The sequence below is a fragment of the Danio rerio genome, chromosome 21, assembly GCF_049306965.1.
Source record: "Danio rerio strain Tuebingen ecotype United States chromosome 21, GRCz12tu, whole genome shotgun sequence".
NCBI lineage: Eukaryota > Metazoa > Chordata > Actinopteri > Cypriniformes > Danionidae > Danio > Danio rerio.
The window spans coordinates 43,108,901-43,135,000 of record NC_133196.1 but is presented as its reverse complement, the minus strand read 5'-3'; the positions used below and the strand labels follow the sequence as shown (position 1 = coordinate 43,135,000).

The 26,100-nt window shown below is 36.0% G+C and overlaps 1 protein-coding gene across 4 annotated transcripts in view; it reads right to left on the bottom strand.

Annotated features, from left to right (window-relative positions):
• Positions 1-26,100, bottom strand: part of plrdgb (PITP-less RdgB-like protein) — a 191,024-nt gene that overhangs the window by 25,874 nt on the left and 139,050 nt on the right. For all 4 annotated transcript variants that reach the window (XM_068215929.2, NM_131575.2, XM_073934947.1 and 1 more), the window contains 4 exon segments: positions 21,675-21,862; positions 14,864-15,006; positions 14,545-14,715; positions 1-13 (listed from right to left, as the gene is read on the bottom strand). The exon segment at positions 1-13 is cut by the window's left edge and continues 146 nt beyond it. In XM_068215929.2, coding sequence (XP_068072030.2) covers positions 1-13; positions 14,545-14,715; positions 14,864-15,006; positions 21,675-21,862 — 515 coding nt within the window.

Below are 26,100 nucleotides of genomic sequence, written 5' to 3'. Positions count from 1 at the left end.
AGCACCGTGTCCACTTTGAGGAGAAAGAAAAAAAAAAAAACTTATTTATACAAATGTGAGAAAGCAAAACTATAAATAAACAGTTCAAATATCAATAGACAATAAGAAGAAAATGAAAAACTGCATATGACTAGGAGATCTTGTTGCTTCAAAAACTTTATTAACAAAATAAAAAAGCCATACTAAACGTGCAGTGATTTACAGATTCACAAACAACACAAAACTGAAGAAGCTAAAGACCTACATAGAGGAAACAAACTAGTAGATCAATTTCAATTACAATTTCAACTTGTTGAATTGCAAATTAAATGGATTCACAATATACTGCACTTATCACTCATAATTCATAACACTCTTTAGACTTGGCATCATTAATCTCTTGACTAATGCAACACCAAGATTCGAGAGCCTTAATGTGGGTGTCATGTTCACCAGCGAACAACCAGCAGATGTCACTGGTAAACACACACACACACACACACACACACACACACACACACACACACACACACACACACACACACACACACACACACACACACACTTAGTACTACAAATCTGCTGATAAACTACATATTCAGTCATGCCATACACACACACACACCTGCTCCAAGTCTCCACTGATTAGACTCCCACAGCTGATCCTGCTTCAAGACTGATTACACACAGTATTTAAGCAGCACACACTCATTCACATTGCCGAGTCTTGTTAACTGTAAAAGTAACACTACAACGCGTCTTCATTTGTCTGCCTTTGCCCTGTTTTTGATCTTTTGCCTTGTTTATTTATTTAATGCTGTTTGCTGCCTGCCTCTGACCATCTGCCTGTTATTTTAACTTCGACTCTGGATTGCCCTCATACATCTGTTTGCCCCTGTATTGACCATTGCTTGCCTGATGATTCTGAATAAACCTGCATTTGGATCCAACTTCTGTTGTTAGTGTCACTCCCCGGCGTTACAGCGGGTCAAGTAGACTGAATCATTCAATATTTTCCTGTTTGTTTGTCCCAACAGACCAACTAAGGCCCTGTCATCAGCTAAGTTAAAATTTCTGACATTCATGTTTAATGTGAAAACATCTGACATCCCCACATTTACACACTTTGTGAACGGCAAGAAAGAAAATTCCTGGTCTAGTTCAACAAAATAGTACTTGATTGATGTCGAGATCCAATAGCCTTTTCAAAACAATAGGTGTCTTGGGCTGCGTCCGAAACCGCCTACTACTCAGTAGGTACTGTATTTGAATTTAAACGTACTACTCGGCCGTTAGAAAAGTACGTTCTATACAGTATGAATGTGAAAGTATGAATGGAATTCGGACGTACTACATTCGCCATTTTGTCATGGTCACGCGACCTACCTGCGTAATTTGCGTCGCTTCACTCCCATTCATGAATTCGCTCGCGGGGCATCATGGGATAGCGCAGCGTGCATAAGATGCGCACTCCAGAGTTTCGCCGGAAGTAGTAAGTCATCTGGGTACTTTTCGCATACTGATTCTCGAATTCTATGTATTCAGACATACTACTCGGCTCGCATACTGATTTTGCCGTTCTATATAGTATGGAAGTATGCGGTTTCGGACGCAACCTTTGTTTGACCTAAGTCAACAAATTAAATTCTAAGATAACCTTTGGATTTATAGTAACTACATTAAGAAAAGGCAGTGCCCTGAAGGTTTTGGGTTACACTGACTGCATTTCAAGGAAAATAAGGACAAGGAGGATCAAAATGTAGTTTGTGCAGAACATAATTAATATTTTGTCTAAAGTCTGCATAAAACAGCAGTTCCTTTCACTTCAATATGTTGATGTACTTCAAACTAAAACTGAATATTGAATAGAGAGCAAAACTTTCTTTTTGCACATCCCTCATAGCAAACTAATGGTATGCATCCCGACAGACACACAACATCATAAGACTTTAATGTTAGGATGGATTTAGGTCACCAGAGTCTAAGCACAGTGTTATTTTGACATCCAATAGGGATAATTTTTTGTTGATCTTAGGTTGTGTTGTGACCAAAATCCAACATTGACTCAACATCTTAAACCAACATCATATTGATGTCAAATACTGACATTTATTCATCAGTTATGGCAACCAACATCTAACATCTGATAGATGTCATATTGGTAACATCAACACAATGTCAAGCTGTAACATCATTAGACTCTGATGCTTTGTTGTTTTTAGGTTGTGTTGGGAAGTAACCAAAATGCTGTGCGATATTGAACACTGGCATCAGCCTGACATTGGTTTCTGACTTCAACTCGATTTTTATGTCCAAAAAAAAAAATTCAATGTCCTACGACCAGTGCTTGGTTTGAGCCAGATCTTGCTAGATCCTGTTCCGGGAAATGTCAGATATAGTTAAAGTCATAATTATTAGCCCCTCTTTGGATTTTTCTATTTTAAATATTTTTAAAATTATATTTAACAGAACAGAGACATTTTCACAGTATGTCTGATAATATTTTGTCTTTTGGAGAAAGATTTAATTGTTTTATTTTTGCTAGAATAAAAGCAGTTGTTACATTTTTTAAAAGCCATTTTAAGGACAAAATTATTAGCCCATTTAAGCTATATTTTTTTCGATAGTCAACAGAACAAACCATTGTTATACAGTAGAATAACTTTTTACTGCCTAATTAAGCCTAATTACCCTAACCTGCCTAGTTAACTTAATTAACCTAGCCTTTAAATGTCACTTTAGGCTGTATAGAAGTGTCTTGAAAAATATCTAGTCAAATATTATTTACTGTCATCATGGCAAAGATAAAATGAATCGGTTATTAGAGATGAGTTATTAAAACTATTATGTTTATAAATGTTTTGAAAAAATCTCTCCGTTTAACAGAAATCCGGAAATAAATAAACAGGGGGGCTAAAAACTCAGGGGGGCTAATAATTCTGACTTTAACTGTATATGTGTTTTGCTTTGCAGTTTTTATTTTAACTGATCAAGCATTAACTTTTGCATGGTGAATACCTGCACATGTGTGTGAGAGAGAGAATGTGAATGAGTCTGAGAGGAAAACAGCGAGTAAGGCTGTATAGATTGTGTGCGTACACACACATAAAGGTTGCCACTTTCAACCAATCAGCTTTCTTACATTACTCTCAATGGTTGGGTATTATTGTTTCCCGTGCAATGAGCAGCGAAAATAAATAATGGCTTTGTTGCCTACTTAAATAATATTTGTGTTTTCAAAATGCAAGAGGCAGTCAAACACAATGAGCCTGATCAAAAGAGATCTCGAGAAGATCTGCGCCCAGGGATCTGGATAGCAGGAAACAGAAGCAAAGCGATCTCAAGTCAGCTATAAAACATGATGGAAGAAGTAACTGTGGGCTCTTCTTCAAGATTAGACTGAGGCCCCGTTTACACTAGTGCGTTTTAGTTTTAAAACATTTTTTTAGAATGAAAATAATCTGCGTAAACACTAGCGTTTCATCAAGCGTTTCTGAACAGCTCTCCGTCCACACCAAAACGACTGAAACGCACATCACGTGACCACACACACACACTCTAGCATGCGCTGCAGCCTATCTACCCAGATGAGAAATGTGCTCGTCGGACTGCTCATCATGCATCTCCCGCTGGATCTAATCTCACTATATTTGTTAAATGTAATATTTCATTCATCTTGTTGTCTATATCTAACGACATATACCCGACCTGGTCTTTTGAATCTATTACTTTTTCTCAGGTAACGTGTTTTGGCTAAGCGCAAAGATAAGTTAATGATTAATGTAACCACGTGCATTCTGCATATTGACTGATCGATTGCCTTTCAAGAGTTCACACTTAGCTGATGATTGATAGTAAAGCTAGTTTGGCGTGCTGTTCCGGGAGAGAGCCCTGAGCTTATAAGATCCTCGAGCCCTGGGCTCCCTCCCGTTGCAAGGCGAGAGGGGAGCTTGAGCTCAGGTAGATCTCGATGACTCCCCTTCCTGCTTGTAGTAGCTAAGTGTCGGATATGTATGCTGAAAAGTGTACTCAGAGTTTAGCTAATGTATTTTGATTAATTGTTTAGAGTGCTTGTTTTTGAACTGTGGGAGGAAACTGGAGGACCCGGGGAAAACCCACGCGACCACGGGGAGAACGAGCAAACTCCGCACAGAAATGCCGTCTGGTTTGGAAAGGAATTAAACCAGGGGCATTCTTGCTGTGAGGCAACAGCGCTAATCGCTGGCAACCGAGACGCCCGTTTGAAAGGAGGGAAAGTAGGGTTGGGTGGGGGGGTTTCTTCAAGACGAAGATATTGAGATGAGAAAAGTCTGGTTATTTATAGTGAGTTAAGGATCGTCTGATAGGATAATCAGTCATTAGCTAAAGTTGGAACAGCTGTGAACAATCATAAGCATGTGATCCTCTCGAAATTTGTTTATGAATAAACTTCACTTATTTCTTATGATGTATAAACTGATTTTATGTTATACTTTTATAATGGCCATTATCGATTATTAAATATTCAGCAGAAGAGAGGGTAGTTTCGTATTTTCACTGAAAATTAAAGGAGGCAGTTGTTATAGGCTCCGTTTTGTTATGAATACGCATACAGTGAAGATGACGCTCTGCAGCACAACACCTCATTTCTGCTGTCTGTTAAGTTGCTAATATCAAAATGAAAATAGGCAGTTCCTTAAATCATGTTTTCATTTTATTGTTGAGAAAGTGAAACAACCTGGCCAGGGTGATGTGAATGAAGTAATAAAGTACACTGTTTCCTTTGAAGATTTACCCGTGTCCTCGGGAGTCTCTATTCCATATCAAATTTTGCGAAGTCTGAACTTACAAGGAGAGGATGGAGGACTGAACTGTGTAACGTTAGGCTACTTAATATTAAGGAAAAGCCCCAATCAGGTAGGCGAATGTCGGCAGCCCAGCCTCCGTTTTCAGATGTCTCCGTTTTCCCCTCATCCTCACTGAGACGGAGCAGCAGCGTTTTAGGATGAACATGGCCTCTTCAGCGTTTCCAAAATGCTCAGTTTTCGGCGCTCGAAAACTCTGGCGCAGTGTTGATGGACGGCGTAACCGTAGTGAAACTTGTGAGTTTTAAAACAAAAACGCATTAGTGTAAACGGAGCCTGAGTGAATCATTTTCTCTTAGCACATAGTAGTGAAGTGAATTGAATTTCAGTAGTGTTAGTGAACTGAATAGTTCGGTTTCATACGATTTATGTTTGTAGCTACATGTTTGTTTTTTTACCCATGGTTGACCCATAATGTTATATTGCACAAAATATTTAAAAAAAAACGTTCAGAAATTTGATGCTTTTTTTTTTTTTATAACTGCTTAGTAACATCATGCTAAAATTGAAATTGTGTAGCAGATGTCTGTCACGATAACTTTTATTTCCTGTATTATTTTTTTTTTCTGAAAATTATCCATTTACAAATTAAGCACTGCCCATGGCGTTGGGGTACAACGTCTACCTGACATCATGTTGATGCTGGGATGTTCGAAAATATTGAGGCTGAAGCCATTAAACTGACATCAACAGTGAAGCATTGCCACTCCAAACGCAGAAACAGATGGTCAGACTTAGACTGAATATTACTTTTTCAGTAGATGAACTTACTGATTAATTGTTTACCTAAAGAATAACAATGTGCACTAGCACATTGTACATTAAGATTCCACACAGACTTTAACAATTAATTGCCATATTAAGCCTTTTCAGGTACAGTAGGGCATCTTATTGATGCTTGAAAACCTGAAAACATTCTCCAAATTCTTTAGGAGCATTTAAAAAGTTCTGCTAGCATCCATAAATGAAAACTAAATCAGTCTCTGTGAAGCAAAGCTGCATTTTCATGGCACTTAAATGTATAATAATGGTGTGAAAGGATTTAATTTGATTTCTCGGCAAGCCCAGCAGCTGCTCCATGGGTGTTTGCTCTCTCCTGACATTCAGAAACAGCTTTGCATTAAAACCCTGTGTTCAGCTGGACCTGACCCCTCAGCTTCAGAGAATAATGGAACTAATTTGAACACATTTTCTGATGCTGAATACTGAATACCACAAAATACTGACAATCTTAAAGAGCTCTGGTAGTTCATGGCATTGACAACGGTGAGGTCGTGAGTTCGGTTTTAGAACACTGATAAAACGTGTGTTTTAAGTGCTAAAAGGGTGCTAAAAGTTTAAACTGATCAATATGGCTTTATTTAATGTGTGAAAAGGCTAAAAATAAAATGTTGTCTAGTCGCTGTGCACTAGAAAGTGTTCCATAAGTTCAGAAAACTGCACATAAATCAGAGATCGCGCATGAACTCTTGTACTTGAGAAAAAGTTAGAAATTGAGGTTAGTGTCATCCAGCTGTTTCAAAAACATTCATTTTCCAGATAGAAGAACGAAGGTTTAAAGTGCAGTATTCCCCAGCGTAAAGCTCACTTAATGTGTAATATATATTCATAAGGAATCTGAATAAAGCAGAAGGCAACAATTTCCAGTTTTTAGTCCATTAGAAGGCATGCATAATTTAACTAGTGGAAAAAGTCATGCTTTCATAGTCATACTTTGATACTATGCAACACAGAATTTTTTTTTCAAGCAATACTTCATCCAATAAAAATGTATATTTCATTTCAGTTTATAAATTTTTTTTTTTTTTAAGTAATTTTTTTAAGTTCAAAACATACACTGTAAAAATAAAATCTGTAAATTTAAGGTTTATTTTAAGGAACTGGGGTGCCAGGGGGAAAAAAAATCGTAAACTAACAGCCGTTAAACTACAGAACTTTACTGTAAAGTTACAGAGGTTGAATTACAGAAATTTACCAGAAATTTACATATGACGCGTGCTTACTGAGAGGCGGGATCACGTTAGCTGTATTGAGGTGATATAGGAGAATCTGTACCAGTCCTTACTTTCATATGGATTACATAAACAGAGATCATTTGTTTTCGACTTGAATTAGTTAATGCAAAAGTAGACATATCAAGCTTTATATAGATGTCATAAATCATCATCTTTGTTGAATATTTGCTGAGATTCCTTTCATTTTAGTGACATGTTTTTCTGACCACAGTCTGCATGCGTCTTCAGATGCTTGTAACAATAATGCCTCGTGGGTCGCATTAAAACTAATGAGATCAGACTGAGAAACTAGACATAGCGTTGGTTTTATACTGATTACTTCATCAAGCAATGTTTGTTTGCATTTAAAAGACACTTCAAGCTTTCAAGAAGATATATGTCTCATCTATGTGCGTTTTGTTTTCGCTGAGTTTCAGCGCATTTTACTGACATTATTCTAAAAGCAGTTCACGGAGATAGAAAAGACACATAACAGATTCGATTGATGTTTTGATCTTATCTGTACGATCAAAACTGAAAGTGTAATTTAAGTTCATTTCAGCAGTTTGACGACACTACAGATCAAAACGCATATACGCGGTCTTCGACCCCAGAGGGTTAAGTAAACTTCTGTAATTTAATGTTCATCATTTTACGTAATTTATATAATTAATGGCCGTTATTTTACACTTTTTTCTGGCACCCCAGCTGCTGGAAATAAACCGTAAAATTATGAATTATTTTACAAGTGCAGTCAAATATAAATGTTTCTGATTAAGAGCTCAAGTAAGAAATCTTTATTTTGACCAGTGTTCATTTTTAGGGTTACTAGCACAGGTCAGTGCATGCGTATTAAACAGAAGCTCAATATGCTTTGTTCTTTCATGGACTTAAAAAAAATATTGTTTAGGACAAATGATTTAATTTTCAGTGGCTTAAATGATCAACTTTAGATGTGAAACGATTACCCTAAAGCTTTTTAATTGGATGAATTAACATTTTATGGGAGTTGTTGCTTTGATTAAAGCTAAATCTTTTTGTTCAAAACAAAAAAAAATAAAATAAAATTGACTTTCTTCAATAAGACAAATGTGCTTTGTACAAGATTATATAAAATTGTTCTCATGGATATAGAAAATAATGTTTAAGGCAAATTATTTTATTTTCAGTGGCTCAAGTGATCAAATATGGATGTGAACCCTTATTTTATTAAGATGAATAAAAGCATAACGTGAAGTGACGCTGACAACAGGGGTGCGGATCCAAACGCAGGTTTTATTAAACAGAAATGGTCAGGCAAGCAATGGTCAATACAGGACCAAATAGAAGTGTATGGGCAATCTAGAGTCGTAGTCGAAGTAACAGCCGAGAGGCCATAAGGCAGGCAGCATACAACATAAACAAACAAAACAAAGCAAGGTCTAAAAATGGAAGGCAAGGCAAGGGCAGGGCAAGGGAAAACACACCGTAATGTTCCACAATGTTTGTGCTGTATTTATAGTCCTTGTAATCTGTCTTTAAGCAGCATCAGCTGTGTAATTCTAGTTGATCAGGTTCCGGTTGTGTGAGTGGTGCATGACTGGATCTTGTAGTCCATGAAATGGCGGATTTGTAGTCCTTTAGCGATCTGCAGCCGCTAGATCATAACAAGCTGGTGATTCAATTTTCAGTGAAAAAAATTCTTTATACTGTAATATAAGTTACAAGGACAGTAAAAATGATCAAATCACATTATTTTATTTATGTAATCATTTTAAAGTTCTTTTTGACATTTTAATATTTAATTTTAGATTAAAACATGGCTGTAATTATGTTTTGAACACTGTAAGAGTGAAGGATTTTAACTGAATTCATGAAATAAAGAGAAAATAAAATAGCAACATTATTTTAAAGTTGATTTATTTCAAACTAATAACTCTACTTTAAAAGTACAAATGAGATTTGAATGTGTGTAAATTAATGGTGAAAATGATAGATGATCATTGCTTTATTGTATTGTCACTGTTATTGAATAAATTAATCACATGAATCATTGTATATCACATAACTTTCAAAGTTTTTACATTAAAATGTTATCATTTCACAAAACTCCAAGTAGTCAGGATATTATTTAGGAGCACATTTTTATTAAATATTTACATTACATTTTCCTCATACTGTTTCACTTTAAAAATAAAATAAAATAAAGTTAAAATAAAATAAAATAAAATAAAATAAAATAAAATAAAATAAAATAAAATAAAATAAAATAGAAGTGTTGAACATGAACTCAAATTTGGTATCTATAAGCAGTAATGCTCCACCTTCATGCTCCAAAGAGGTTAGTAATGACCTCTTTGTTGAGTTCTGATCGTATTATGCAATGCATTATGTAGGATTATCTTAACATCTATGCACTAAACATCTAATGTTTAATTCTATATGGGCTTGTTTGAAGCCAGAACAGCTGCTCTATTTTTAAAAAATCATATTTATCATCCTTTGTATTGTAAAAGAACAGTTTAATAATAGTTTAGATTGTAAGTAAATACAGAAATTCACCAAGGTTTGCTTTCTTCAATCATTTGTCTTGCTGCTCATTTAGACTTATGTCAGTTTATGAACAATAGGTATAGTCTATACAGCCTTGAATTAAGTTATAATAAATCTAAGCACACAGTTTTCTTTAATCATTTATTTATTAATTTTCTTTTCTGCTTAGACCCTTTATTAATCAGGGGTAGCCACAGTGGAATGAACCACCAACTTATCAAGCATGTAAAGCATACGCTGGATAAATTGGAGGTTTCAGCCCTTCCACCCCTGCCCCTACAGCTGCAACCCATCACTAGAAAACATGCATACACTCTCATCCACACATATACACTACGAATAATTTAGCTTAACCAATTCACCTACTGTATACCACATGTCTTTGAGCTGTAAGGGAAGCCGGAGCACCCGTAGGAAACCTACGCCAACACTGGGAGAACATGCAAACTCCACACAGAAACGCCAACTGACTCAACCGAGGCTCAAACCAGCGACCTTCTTGCTGTGAGGAGCCAGCGCTACCCACTGCGCCACAGCATTCTTTATTTGCATGTTTAAAAATGTCCACATTGTGAGCACAAAATGAAGTAGACAGCAAACAAAATCCTCAAGAAGCACACGGGAGATAGCTGGAGAAAATAGAGCATGACCACTTAACATAATCAATATTGGACAAGGACCTGAAGGAAGCACAGGGGAACGTAATCAGGGAGAAACAGAATAGGTGTATACTGCAATAATTAGCAATCAAGGAGACTGGGAAAGTAGACAAGCAAATGGGAATATAGAGAATAAAAGCCAAACACACTGGCTGCTTTGTTTACATGGACTCTTTAATCAGTCAGAGGGAAATCATTCTGTTTGTTTCTTTTTAACATAGTGCTTACATGAATACTAAAAGTGATTAGCTTGATGTGCGCATGAGTATTTGTCAAAATTTTGATTTGATCCTCTAAAATAGGCAACGTGCACAAAAATTGTGTTTTTTCAGTATTTCTCTACCCATTTCTAATGCTTTTTCTTTTGTTTTTGAAAGCATAATATTTCCTATTTGAAGCTGGACTGTACACATTATCAAGTTGTAAAAATGCACGATCGCACAAACTAAAACAATGCAGCTCTGGGTCATAGATCATTTGCTATTTCAGCAGTTCGCCATCATTGCACGTTCTAGATTAAGTTTTAAATCTTTTCAAGTGATTACTGTTCTCTCAATCAGATCGAAATGTGAAAGTTACATTAAAAATGTAATAAAGACACCCTATTATAAACCCGGCGCAATGTGATGCAATAGTCTTTTGGTAGTTTCAGCTTGGCGCAAGAGTCGTTTTGAGGCGTTGCGCTACGCTGTTTAAATAGCAAATGTATTAGCGCTCATTTGTGCGCCCATAGGCGTTCTGGTCTAAAAGGGAAGTCGTTCTGAGGCGGACCGCTGGCGCGTTGCTATTTTGAGAAACTATAATAGATTTTTCATTAGACCAAAACTAACCCGGTCTAAACTCCGGCGCTTACACACTGCTTAATACGCACAAGAGAGCAATAGGCAAATATCTTTACATATGAAAAAAGTTTAATATTAAGGATATATAGGATATAATATGAATATATATATATATATATATATATATATATATATATATATATATATATATATATATATATAGGATATAAATATAAAGGATTAAAATATTACAAAACATATTATTTTCTAGCCTACATAAATATGAAAAATCACTGCTTTTATGTCTTCTTCATCTCGGGAGGCTTTTTCAGTTCATTCATAACAATTAGCTTTTGTTTAATGTTATTATTATTAGCAGTGTTATTTATTATATCCATATTTATATTTGTTTTATTAAAAACAAGCTTAGATTTGCCCACCTGTCAGGTTTTAGACCATGTGGGGCACAGCATGTGTTTTAGGATATAACTCAGGTTTTTGAGCACACTTCGTTATTATTGTTCATTTATTAGTTTACTGGAAATGAGAACTGAATTCAGAAATAGTTTTAAAACGAATATTTGTGCTTAACAAACAAAATTATTTATTTATAGACTAATTGATGTCTGTGTGTAAAGGTTTTCCTATCCAAGAGCGAAAGTGAAAGAAGATCCATTATCTCTCATTCTCACGCAGTAGAGAATGAGAGAATTAACTGTTTGCTAGTGAAATGCTCATTTTTTCACCTTTTTACCCTTTTAGACCATGCGCCACGGCGCAAAGCAGATTTTCCCGTCCTTAAATTAGCAAAAATGCGTTCTGACACACCCTGAAAGCGTTTGCGCCCTGCGTTTTGCGCTCTGCGCATGGACCGTCAAAATAGAGCCCATAAATGCTATAAACATTAACTTAATAGTGTCACTTTTTGATTACTTTTCTTAATTTCTAATGATTGTTGTCAGTTCTTTTTCAAAATTTTTAAATCTGACTGTTGTTAACATTAGTGTAGTGCTAAACACAGATCACTGTCAGACTTTTTAAATGCTTAATAAAAACTATAATTATATGAAGCACAGTCAATATAATCAGACTTTTGTATCTCTTTTTTTCTTCTTCGAGTCACTCTGAAGTTTGATACAAAAAAATTACAAGAAAACATAATTATCATAAGACCAAGGTCCTCGAAAAGCAATTGAAAATAAAGATTTTTTGTTTATCTCTATAAATCCCCTATTCAGAGAGCACTGACACATCAATTACCCCTATAGCATTTTTTGTTTGATTCTGGATTTACATTCCATGAAATAGTTTTTTAGCTAAACACACAAACATTCTTTCTACAGCAGTTCTTTGTAGTAGTTGACGTGTTATTTAGCACTGCTTAGTTTGTATTTGGCTCTTATTCATATGAACCAAGTAACATATAGTGGAAATGGTTCTTTAGTGGTTCATTGGGGTGGTTAAAGTGCTACATAGCACCATTTTTAAAGATACAGAAGATATTTAGCACTTAATGTGATTGCCTTATGATTACAATTTCGAACCATTTTGTAAAGTATGATGCTGTTAAAAACAAATGACATGCAAGAAAACCATTGCCATGTAAAAACATTTTATATATATATATATATATATATATATATATATATATATATATATATATATATATATATATATATATAAATATATATATATATATATATATATATAAATATATATATATATATATATATATATATATATATATATATATATATATATATATATATATATATATATATATATATATATATATATATATAGTTAAACTCGGAATTATTAGCCCCCCTTTGAATTTTTTTCTCTTTTTAAAATATTTCCCAAATGATGTTTAACAGAGCAAGGAAATTTTCACAGTATGTATGTTCTTTACGAGAAAGTCTTGATTGTTTTATTTCGACTAAAATAAAAGCAGTTTTTAATTTTTTAAGCACCATTTTAAGGACAAAATTATTAGCCCCTTTAGGCTATTTTTTTCGATAGTCTACAAAACAAACCATCGTTATACAATAACTTGCCTATTTACCCTAACCTGCCAAGTTAACCTAATTATCCTAGTTAAGCCTTTAAATGTCACTTTAAGCTGTAAAGAAGTGTCTTGAAAAATATGCAGTAAAATATTATTTATTGTCATCATAGCAAAGATAAAATAAATCAGTTATTAGAAATGAGTTATTAAAACTATTATGTTTAGAAATGTGCTGAAAAAATCTGCTCTCTGTTAAACAGAAAATGGGGAAAAAATAAACAGGGCCATAGACCCATGTGTATGGTCATAGACCCAAAGCGCTTCACAATCATGAGGGGGGTCTCTCCACACCACCACAATAAGAACAATAACCATCTGTCATTTTTGTGTCCTAATCTCCTGAAGTATTGGTGGTATTTTAGAAAAGTCAATGCAATTTAGGCAATAAATCGATCAAATCTGTATTTGCGTGTCTGCGTGCTTCCTCAGATTCCACAATGTCAATTCATTCAAAGTCAACAGTAGCTTTATACACTACCGGTCAAAAGTTTTGGGTCAGTTTTTTTTTTTTTTCACTATTTTCTTTTTTTAAAGGTATTTATTTAATATTAAAAATGTTTAAATTGTTAAATATTTATATATAAATTGTTTATATATTTATAAATATTTATAATATTTATAAATTGTTAAATTGTTATAATATTTATATTTATATTGTATAATATTTATACATTTTTAAATACTGCTTTCTTATTGTTTGTAGTTTAACATGAAATTATTACTTAATTATTATTACAGTCATTGTTGCTTTTGTTACTATTACCATTAATAATAATAATAATAATAATAATAATAATAAGAAGAAGAAGAAGAAGAAGAAGAAGAAGAAGAAGAAGAAGAAGAAGAAAAAGAAGAAAAAGAAAATAAGGTTGTCATGGTGGCGTAATGGGTAGCACAATCACCTCACAGCAAGAATGTCCCTGGTTTAATTCTCAGCTGGGTCAGTTAGCATTTCTGTGTGGAGTTTGCATGTTTTCCCCGTGTTCGCATGGGTTTCCTCCGGGTGCTCCGCTTTCCCCCACAAGTCTAAAAACATGCGGTACAGGTGAATTGGGTGGGCTAAACTGCCCGTAGTGTATGAGTGTAAATGAGTGTGTATGGATGTTTCCCAGTGATGGATTGTGGCTGTAAGGGCATCCGCTGTGTAAAACATATGCTAGATAGGTTTGGTGTTTCATTCGACTGTGGCAACCTCAGATTAATAAAGAAAAATAAATAAATGAATTATACTAAAATAATTAATATTAGAGTGATTTCTAAAGGAACATGTGACTGAAGACTGGAGTAATGAAGCTGAAAATTCATCAATAAAATCACTGGAATAAATTATAAAATTAATTTATAAACTACTTTTGAACACTTATTATATAGTGTAATAACATTTCACAATTTTACAGTTTGTACTGTATTTTTTATTAAATAAATTCAGCCATGGTAAGCAGGATAATATATTTTTAAAAACATTTAATAATCCCACTGACCTCAACTTTTGACCAGTAGTGTATGAGATGTTTTATATACACTGTTATATTTGCCCCATTTTATGATTTCTGTAAGGCAGTCATACAAATTAAGCAGGCTTGGTTGGTTTAAAAAAACAAAACATTCAAATGGTAACTAATAACTCTCCAACAGCATGTTTGAAAACATTTTACAGCCGTATTACTGTATGATGCAAGCTCTTACCGATGAGAGTGGAGCGTCCATCACCCAGAGGGCAGCGCTGGTACCGGGGAACAGGAAAAGGAGGCAACTGGGTGAGAACTGAGTGCAATAATGGCTCCAGGCGTGAGGCAGAGGGGTCCGATGGGTAAAACAGATTAAAAATCTGCGAACAAGCTGGCCGGAGCTGAGCCACTAATAGAGAGGGAGGACAGAACAGAGTAATCATCTATCAGGAAATTACTCTAATAAAAACACTATAAATCATATGGTCAACTTGAATATTAATTTTAAAATTAACAATTTATCTGTGTATGTGTGTGAGAAAGAAGCCGATTTGTACCATCCACGCCAGGGACCACCGTTCTCCTCATCGCCAGCACTAGTCCCAGTGGGCATCCCAGCAGAAAGCAGTCTGATACTTCAAACTCAAAGCAGCCTGGACTGAGAGCCTGCCTGGAGCCACACTGATCGTCCTGAGACAGACTGTGAGACAGCATGCATGGAAAGCCAGTTATCTTCATTAATTATTAACTCCTAATTAATGATTCATCACAATTAATGCTTTTTATATCATGCTGATGTCATCCAAGAGGTCCTTTGTGCCCCCATGACAAATCTGTTAAGACTTGAGAACCAAGCAGGGTCTTCATCCATTTAAATCATCTAATTCAGGGCTATTTCTGTAAAATACAGAATTTCTTTGTATACCTAAAAGTCAGCTGAATAAATTAAATTAAATTCACTTTTACACTAAAGTATTTTGATTGAAGGTGGCATACAATGAAAATCTGCATATACCAGGCATAACTGAATAATAAGTGTTTAGTAGAAGGTAATAGCATACAATGCATTTCAAACACCATTGTTTTACATTGTTTTGAAAATAGGCCAATCCAAACAAACACCAACTGTTACTATTCACACAAGATCACAATTAAAAGTTTCCTTGTGACTTGTGAGATTACAACAATAAAGTTCTCCCTTATTTTTTAAGTTTATCTACGCTTGTTTACTCGGTATGTGAGACTCTTATTTTGAAAACTGGTTAGACTGTGGGGAGGTGTAAGCAAGTTTAAGAAACAGGCATGCATGTCCACAGAGCATCTGAGTTGGTCACAATGCAAAATGAGCGACATTCGAACATTAAGTGCTGTAGGGAAATTAGCTCAGTTTATGAATATTAATTCGAACATTAAGTGCTGTAGGGAAATTAGCTCAGTTTATGAATATTAATAATCAATAATAACGAGTTATTATTAATTATTAATATTCCGGCTAAACCTTCTATCAGTTTGGTTAAACAAATATATAAATATGATTCCATTAAATTATGAATATTAGTTATCAACATTAACAAATTATTATTAATCATTAATATTCTGAATTAACTTATTGTTAATTTAAACAAATATATATAACCAGACCTCGCCCACTCGTTCGAGCGGACACTGTAATGATCTATTTATTTAGAAAGGGAATGATTACTACTCCTTGTGAAGTAGATTAATCATTCATAAGTTTTGATTAACTTAATAGCAAAGGAATCAATCGTTTCAGTGACTTTTTCTGAGGCAAACGATTTAATCCATTTGGTTATAATGGGATTTATTGACTAGTTTGACATATAACGAACAAACACACAAAGCAGGAATGTCTTTGGAAGGTTTTAAAGAGGGACTCAGGCCAGTCTACTAAGTGTCCCGGAGTAATTAAATTGTCACCCAAGGATGCTTAGAGCAGACTTTCTGGCACCGGGTGATCGGAACTGTCTTTTTATGCTGCATTAACATCAGACGCGGAACGCGCGTCAAGCGCGAGTGATTCAATGCAAACGCGTGAATAGACATCCAATTCACGATAGACATCGAATTGAGCGTTTTGGCCGTTTGAAGGCATATCTCTCGAGTTCGAAAATCTGAACTTCAGCGGACATTCGCGCCGCTTTAACCAATCAGAATCTTGCTCTTGTGGGGGCGTGATTGTGATGTAGAATCTGTTGATGGTGTCCCAGGGGATATCCTCCAGGCGACACCGACAACAAGTCATCAAACTGGGCTTGGCTCAGTCAGAAGCACCGTTGAAAGCCTCCGTGATCCAGGTTCAGTTTCTGGAGGAGTTTATGAGCTCACAGAGCTGGATGCACCTCTGAAAGCATGTTGTGGACTCAGACACGATCCTTAACGTATCGACGCTGTTTTTCAGCCTTCATAAAGTACATAAACACTGTTATTTTCTTCATAAAATCCATGTAAGCCTTTTAGCAATGAAGCTACAGTCACCAGGCAGACAGAAGCCCTGCCCATCACGCGAATTCGCGACGGTTCTGAAGTTAATTTGACATGCGAATGAAGCGGATGTGACGCGCTAATGAAGCGGGGTTTGACGCGCGAATGAAGCGAGTAACCTCAAATGTTCACGCGGCAATTTACGCGCGGATATCGCACAGCATTAGACCCAGACCCTTTTTTTAAAATCAATAAGTAGTTTTTTCTACGGACTGTACGTTAAAGTGCCCTATCATACACTCGGCGCAACAAGGCACAAGACGTGTTGTGCGCCATTTATTGCTGTTTTTAGACCAGCGCAACTCTAATTTTCACGTTTTGTACCATGTTGTTTAAATAGTTAATTCATTTGCGCCACGTTGTGGACCGGTCTAGAAAGGAGGTGTGTTAAAGCGCATTGTTGGTGCGTTGCTATTTTGAGGAACTGAAATAGACCGCACTATTGACCAACTGAAAGCTGATCTGAAGTCCAGCACAGAGCGCATTAGTTGTGCACCTGCATGTGTTCAAGCTTACGCAGTGCTTAATACACACAGAATCTATAGCAATACACAAAACACTTTACATATATAAAAAGAATTAAAATTTCCAATAGTATATGGATGCAGCCTTAATGATGCAAGCTGAGATTGCATCACTCAGCGATGCAATGTCAGACACAATGTACTCAAATGGAGCGAGTGACGTCACTGTGACGGGTAGGGTTAGGGGTGGGGTTAGGTGAGCCTATTAAAAAGCATTGGATGCAGCTCAGATTGCACTGCACCAGGTCTGCATTCAGACCCCTCTCAAAATATTACAAACATTTTTAATTTCTACATAAATATAACAACCACATGCCTTCTTCACCTCAGGGAACTTTCTCAGTTTATTCATGATGATTTGCATTTGTATAATGCTATTATTAGTAGTAGTAGTAGTAATAGTATTATTTATTATATGTATATTTATATTTGTTTTAATAAAAATGTTGATGGACGTTTTTAAATTTGTCCACCCGGCAGGTTTCGGAGACGTCTCCATCACCATATGGAGCATAAGAATAGGACGTGTGTTTGCATATAACTACCACTTTGTTATTTTTGTTAATTTATTCATTTGCTGGAATTTAGGAAAAATAGTTTTGAAACAAATCTTTGCGCTTAACAAACTAAATTAAATATGAAGGCTAATGGATGTCTTCAACGGAGTGAGTTTCTACCTTTTTCTTATCCACGAAAGTAAAGGAGTAAAGTAAAGAGTAAAAGTAAAGAAAAAAGTAAAGAGGCTGAAAACTGGAGGCTCGTTCTTTATCCTCACGTTGCAGATGCTCTGTTTAACTGTTTTCTTGCTAGTAAAGTGTTCAGTTTTTCCACTTACAAAGTCCACCATGTAAATAGCTAATACGCCATGACGTGACACAACTGACTCTTAAAGGAAATAGGAGACGAGTCTCTGATTGGTTTAATTCACGGTATGGTCAAAACACATTCATAACTCATTAAGAGAATAAACACAACCCGGTTAGACCATGTGCCAGGGTGCAGACAGTATTTTTCTGTCATTAAAATAGCAAAAGTAGATTCGGAAAGTGGATTTCCGTCCTTAAAATAGCAAAAGGGCGAGGCAGAGTCGCCTCACAGCAAAAAGGTCGCTGGGTCGCTGGTTCGAACCTCGGCTCAGTTGGTGTTTCTTTGTGGAGTTTGCATGTTCTCCCTGCCTTTGCATGGGTTTCCTCCGGGTGCTCCGGTTCCCCCTACAGTAAAAAAGACTGTACAGGTACATGCTGTACAGGTGTATTGGGTAGGCTAAATTGTCCGTAGTGTATGAGTGTGTGTGTGGATGTTTCCCAGAGATGGGTTGCGGCTGGAAGGGCGTCCGCTGTGTAAAAACTTGCTGGATAAGTTGGCGGTTCATTCCGCTGTGGCGACCCCGGATTAATAAAGGGATTAAGCCGACAAGAAATAAATAAAATAGAGCCCATGATCTGTTTTAATGCATCTTTTGTTAATTTGACATGTATATTGTAAAATTGTGATGCATATGTTTGTAATAGGGCAACTTTTTGGGGGGGAGGGGCAACTGTGTACGATTATTATGAATGTGTGTATTTCGAGCAACATCATACTGTGTTTGAGAGAGAGAAAGCTTCAGGCACTGACATAAGTAGACCTGAATTATTATTTATATCCCTTCCAAATAAGGTAAAAATGTAACTTTCCCATAAAGGAGTAAACTCTCAGGTTGTAAATGTTCTTATAAAACTATTTCTGTGGTATTTTTGCACTTACTTCAGCCACATACTTTCTATGTAGATACAATTTAACATATTGTTTCAGTGCATTCTATGGCAACTTTAACGATTTCTATTTCAGCAAGAGTTATCTGTAAACTGAGCAAACAACATTTCCCAAGCCTGCTTTGATTCCTACTTATTTACATCATGCTGTAGAACATTTTATGATCTGAAGCAAACATCAAATGTCACTGACTTTTTGCTGATGTTTATTTCTGGTTCTTTCCTTTTGAACTTTGTAACTTTAAAATAAATGAATATGGCTGTTTACTTGAAGGACGTGTTTTTATAAAAATGTGCATGATACATTTGACACAAGGCTTTTTAAATATTTATCCTACCACATTAATATGATTTTACTTTTTCATCATGACTGTGCTGATTTCCCACTGCAATAAATTACATAATGTTCTGCAGAATGATTCAAATCAAATGGCATATTTTTTAGACACGGTTTCTAGTTCATTATAAAAAAAGGAGTGAGTGGATTTTTAAGGATAAATAATTCCTTTTTTTATAATCCTCAGGAAGTTACATAGTGTCTAAAGATGTAAGTGAATTTTACATAAGTGACTTTTGAAAGAATATTACAAATAGAGCAAGAAGTAAAGTGATACAGAAACACAGGGAAGCTGTAAGCTAATTGCCAATTACATGTAATCACAAAAAATTGCATTATGTGAAGTTTATTCATAAACTAATTTTGAGAGGAGCATGTGATTATGATTGAACACGGCTGGTTCTGCATTAGCATGCATGATCCACCAATCAGGCCATTCCTAACCCACTATAAAGAGCCAGGGTTTTTTTACTACAGTCATATTCGATTTGAAGAATCCCCCCTTCCACCCCTACCTTTTCACCTTTCCCTTCATAGGGCAGCACGGTAGCCCAGTGACTAGCACTGTCGCCTCACAGCAAGAACGTCACCGGTTCTAGTCCTTTAACAGGCCGGTGGTCGTTTCTGTGTGTAGTTTGCATGTTCTTCCCGAGCTTGCGTGGGTTTTCCCCGGGTCCTCTGGTTTCCTCCCACATTCCACAAAAACATGCACAACAAGTAAATTGATAAATCTAAACTTGCAATACAGGTAATCTCATAATGCAGCATATCTTTTAATAGCATTCAATTTTAGTCATCAGCTCTTATCAAGGGGGAGTTATCGAGATCTACCTGAGCTCAAGGCTCCCCTCTCTTCCTCCAAACAGGAGGGAGCCCAGGGCTCAAGAACCTTCGAGCTCAGGGCTCTCTCCCGGGACAGCATGCCAAACTTGCTTATAATCAATCATCAGCTAAGTGTGAACTCTTGAAATAATTATCATTACATTATATATAATAATTAACAAATTTCCTGTTAGAAGTCAGTAATTCACCTGCTGTGAACTCATGTTCTCCAGCTAAAGTAGTGAAATGATTTATAGATCATCTACTGTGTGTTTAATTAAAGACACAAGATGGGCATAGTCTGCTTATCTTCCTAAGGCAGGGATTCTCAAACTTTTCAGTCCACAACCCCCAAACTAACAATGCCAGTGACTCGTGGTCCACAATATTCTTTGAGGCGGTTATAAACATATGAACCTTGAACACAACAGCGCACACATACCAATAGGCCCAAGTCTATTCATCGTTTAATTTTGGAGAACATCATTTGGAGATCATTTTCCTTGTTCAGATGAGGCCCGGGTTTTTTTTTTTAATGTATGTGAATGTCATAAACTTGTCAGAAAGCTTAACCTGGTGCCATAAAATCAATGTGCTGCATCTGACACTATTGTTGTAACGCCGGGGAGTGACACTGACAACAGAAGGTAGGATCCGAATGCAGGTTTATTCAAAGTCAGGCAAGCGATGGTCAATTCAGGTGCAAACTGATATGTAGACAATCCAGAATCATAGTCGAATAACAGGCAAAAGGTCAAAAGGCAAGCAGCAGACAAGGACAAAAGGATAAGCTAGGCTAATAATCAAAAACACGGCAATGGCAGACAAAGGAAACCGCGTTGTAATGTCACTGATACAGCAAACAAGACTCGGCAACATGTGTGTGGAAAAGAGGGGTTTAAATAGTCCAAATAATCATTGTGTGAGTGGATTCAGCTGTGAGAGTGCAATCAGTGTAGATCTGGAACTGGTTGTGTGTGTGTGGCGTGACTGAGTGTGTTGTAGTCCATAACATGGCAGATATGTAGTTCAATGAATGTGAATGTTTGTGTGTGAATGTTTACCAGCGACATCTGGTGGTTGTTCGCTGGTGAACATGACAACTGATGTTTCTTTAATACATTTTACTCACCCCAGGGGTTGCAAAAAAAATCGAAAGACTGATGGCTTTTTATTTGCATGTTGTTTATGAATGTTTATTATTAACATGTAAACATTGTGACTTTTAACTACTATTTTGTTCTTCCGTAGGTTTGGATAAAATATGGTAATTCTAATAGTTTAATAAAATGAAGTCGCCAAGCGACCCCCACCCCCCCTTTTCATTTTCCCACAACCCCCAAGGACTTTGGAAAACACTGTCCTATTAGAACGAGTGATAAATATTCTATAAAATTGACAAGATAAGTCAGTAAAGCAGTGAACCCACCTGCTGATGAAAACCTCTCGCTGACCGCTGGCCACGTCTGCATCACACGAGTCGCTCTGCTTACGGATGAGCGGATGGCGGATTCCAGACAGCACATCGCACGGGGTTGACACATCAATGTTGCTCTTGCTCAGGCGTTTGCTGCCTCGGAGTGTGGGGCTCAGAGAGTTCACCACACCTGGCTTCTCCTGCAACCAAACACAGAAATGTATGTTTATCCTCTTTAACAATGAAATCTTGCTTCCTTGATACTTTTGAAGTTCACACAATTTGACTTGCTTAATTTATAAATGAAATACAGTGCACATCACATACATTTTTTTATTAATAACCTAACCGTCCCAAGACAGACCAACAACCCAGGTTAATCGGAAATGTGTGCTCAGGGTTACATTTTTGCAAACTATGAACACTTGCAGTTCATACTGCCAAATCCGAGAGGGGTCTGGCTGCAGACCTGGTACAGATGCAATCTGGGCTGCATCCAATGCTTTTTAATGCGCTCACCTAACCCCACCCCAAACCCTACCCATCACATTGATGTCACTAGCTCCATTTAAGTGTGTCTGACATTGCATCGCTGAGTCTCAGCTTGCATCACAAAGGCTGCATCCAGAAACTATTGCCAAATCCACCCTGGCCGCTGTGTACATTTATTTGAATCTCAAATACATTACTGAGCTACTTTTTCTTTTTCTTTCGTGCCATTTACACACCTCCACCTTGTACAGGTCTGTGAGATGCCAGCTTAAAGAACATATTATATCACATCGCATAATATAATAACCCACACCGCCCCTTCTTTAAACCCAATGATAACATTTTAAAAAGCAAACAAGAAAAGAGCAGAGTAGGGACTTATTTTAACCATGATTTTGTTTAGCATTTTTGTTTTTAACTGGTTACTGGAACCATTTTTCATCAGACTGAAAGCCAGTCCGCTCTGCACACCAAGTATGATTCCATACGAGGCAAACTAATGAGCAAACTGACCATTCCAGAAAATTTGTCCAAACTAAAATTTTTGGGAGATGCAAACGCACTTGATTACAGATCACAGATTATTGTGTGGCATTTATTCACTGTTGAACGAACAACCACATTAAAACAATAATTTATCTGTTAATAACCCGTACCAGAACATGTTAACTGTAGTGTGAATCGTAGTGTAACTGTAGTGTGTACCCAGTGCTGGGCAAGCTACTTGAAAAAATGTTATGAGCTAAGCTATTAGCTACTCTACTTAAAATGTAGCTTAACTACACTAAAAGCTACCCCCTGGGAAATGTACTGTTGCAGGCTAAGCTAAACGCTACATGGCAAAAGTAGCTTAGCTACATCTAAGCTATTTTTACAATTTTCATTTTTAAATCGAAGCAACTTAAATCCAAGTCAATCATATATTAGCAATCAATAAAACTGTCAATAAAACATATGAGGCATAATAGTTCAGTTCAGTTATTGACTGTAAATCAATTTATAAGTTCACTATTGTTGATCCGGGACAATCAAGTAATTAAATAATTAAGTAATCAAGTAATTAAATTCACTAATGTTGATCCTGGACCATCAATGTATAAATTCACTAATGTTGATCCTGGACCATCAAGTTATTAAATTCACTAATGTTGATCCTGGACCATCAATATATAAATTCACTAATGTTGATCCTGCACCATCAACATATAAATTAACTAATGTTGATCCTGGACCATCAATGTATAAATTCACTAATGTTGATCCTGGACCATCAACATATAAATTCACTAATGTTGATCCTGGACCATCAACATATAAATTCACTAATGTTGATCCTGGACCATCAATGTATAAATTCACTAATGTTGATCCTGGACCATCAATGTATAAATTCACTAATGTTGATCCTGGACCATCAATGTGTAAATTCACTAATGTTGATCCTGGACCATCAAGTTATTAAATTCACTAATGTTGATCCTGGACCATCAATGTATAAATTCACTAATGTTGATCCTGGACCATCAACATATAAATTCACTAATGTTGATCCTGGACCATCAATGTAAAAATTCACTAATGTTGATCCTGGACCATCAACATATAAATTCACTAATGTTGATCCTGGACCATCAAGTTATTAAATTCACTACTGTTGATCCTGGACCATCAACATATAAATTCACTAATGTTGATCCTGGACCATCAATATATAAATTCACTAATGTTGATCCTGGACCATCAAGTTATTAAATTCACTACTGTTGATCCTGGACCATCAACATATAATTTCATTAATGTTGATCCTGGACCATCAACATATAAATTCACTAATGTTGATCCTGGACCATCAACATATAAATTCACTAATGTTGATCCTGGACCATCAATGTATAAATTCACTAATGTTGATCCTGGACCATCAATGTATAAATTCACTAATGTTGATCCTGGACCATCAATATTTAAATTCACTAATGTTGATTCTGGACCATCAACATATAAATTCACTAATGTTGATCCTGGACCATCAACATATAATTTCACTAATGTTGATCCTGGACCATCAATGTATAAATTCACTAATGTTGATCCTGGACCATCAACATATAAATTCACTAATGTTGATCCTGGACCATCAATGTATAAATTCACTAATGTTGATCCTGGACCATCAATGTATAAATTCACTAATGTTGATCCTGGACCATCAACATATAAATTCACTAATGTTGATCCTGGACCATCAACATATAAATTCACTAATGTTGATCCTGGACCATCAACGTATAAATTCACTAATGTTGATCCTGGACCATCAATGTATAAATTCACTAATGTTGATCCTGGACCATCAACATATAAATTCACTAATGTTGATCCTGGACCATCAACATATAAATTCACTAATGTTGATCCTGGACCATCAACATATAAATTCACTAATGTTGATCCTGGACCATCAACATATAAATTCACTAATGTTGATCCTGGACCATCAACATATAAATTCACTAATGTTGATCCTGGACCATCAAGTTATTAAATTCACTACTGTTGATCCTGGACCATCAACATATAAATTCACTAATGTTGATCCTGGACCATCAACATATAAATTCACTAATGTTGATCCTGGACCATCAAGTTATTAAATTCACTAATGTTGATCCTGGACCATCAACATATAAATTCACTAATGTTGATCCTGGACCATCAATGTATAAATTCACTAATGTTGATCCTGGACCATCAACATATAAATTCACTAATGTTGATCCTGGACCATCAAGTTATTAAATTCACTAATGTTGATCCTGGACCATCAATGTATAAATTCACTAATGTTGATCCTGGACCATCAACATATAAATTCACTAATGTTGATCCTGGACCATCAATATATAAATTCACTAATGTTGATCCAGGACCATCAATATTTAAATTCACTAATGTTGATTCTGGACCATCAACATATAAATTCACTATTGTTGATCCTGGACCATCAATTCATGATTGTGGACCTAACCCTAACCCTTGTAGCGACGCTACTGCCAAACACTTTGTGTACCACCACATTCATTTTACCCAGAAAAATAGGTAAACTTATGCAGAGGCACTTATTTAAGGTTTTGCATAAATATAACCCTTTTTACACATATTTACAATAAGATGGGGTGGATCATTTTGTATATGTTAAGCTTGTAAAAATGTATATCTTGGTCTGACGAAAGTGACTTGTATGCAACTGATCATACAGTAGTTACGACTCATAAAAACTTCCCAGTATATGATTTGAATGCATCATTTATTACTGAAACAGACTGTGTTTACCCGTATCTTGTTCAGTGGCTCATGTTTTGTGTATTTGCAGCAGTGTTTAAGTTTCAGTTTAGGACTTTGGATAATATAAATGAATTTTTTTCAAAAGTATTTACTGTTCACTATTCTGCTTCATACTGCCAAGATAATAGATTCAAGATTTCTGCAGTGTCAAAGACCAAAACATGCCTTTGTTGTTTGTGAATAAGTGCCCTCGAGAGGCAAAAATAAAATATGATAACTTTAACTAAGCTTTGTTTATGCCCCGTTCACAGGAGGCGTCAGCGCTTCCCATTCACTTTGAATAGGTGACGTCAAGCGTTGCCGAACTGAATTGTGGATCCGTCTGCGCCACTTCAGTTGGGAATTTCTAAACTTTTCGAAGGCCAATGGAAGCGTCAGCCAATCAGATCTTCATGCAAATACCCTACCTCAGACAGTAGGTGATTGTGGACTAATTTCATTGGCTGATGCTGCTATGACGATCACGTCAGCCCCAACTTCAGAGACAACCTCCTTCAAGAACTGACGCTGAAGCCCCATGTCAATGAGGCATTACTGAACCAGCTTTAGCTGTTTGACACTTGCTAATTATCTGCAAAGGTTTTGAAGCTTCAATAAGTGA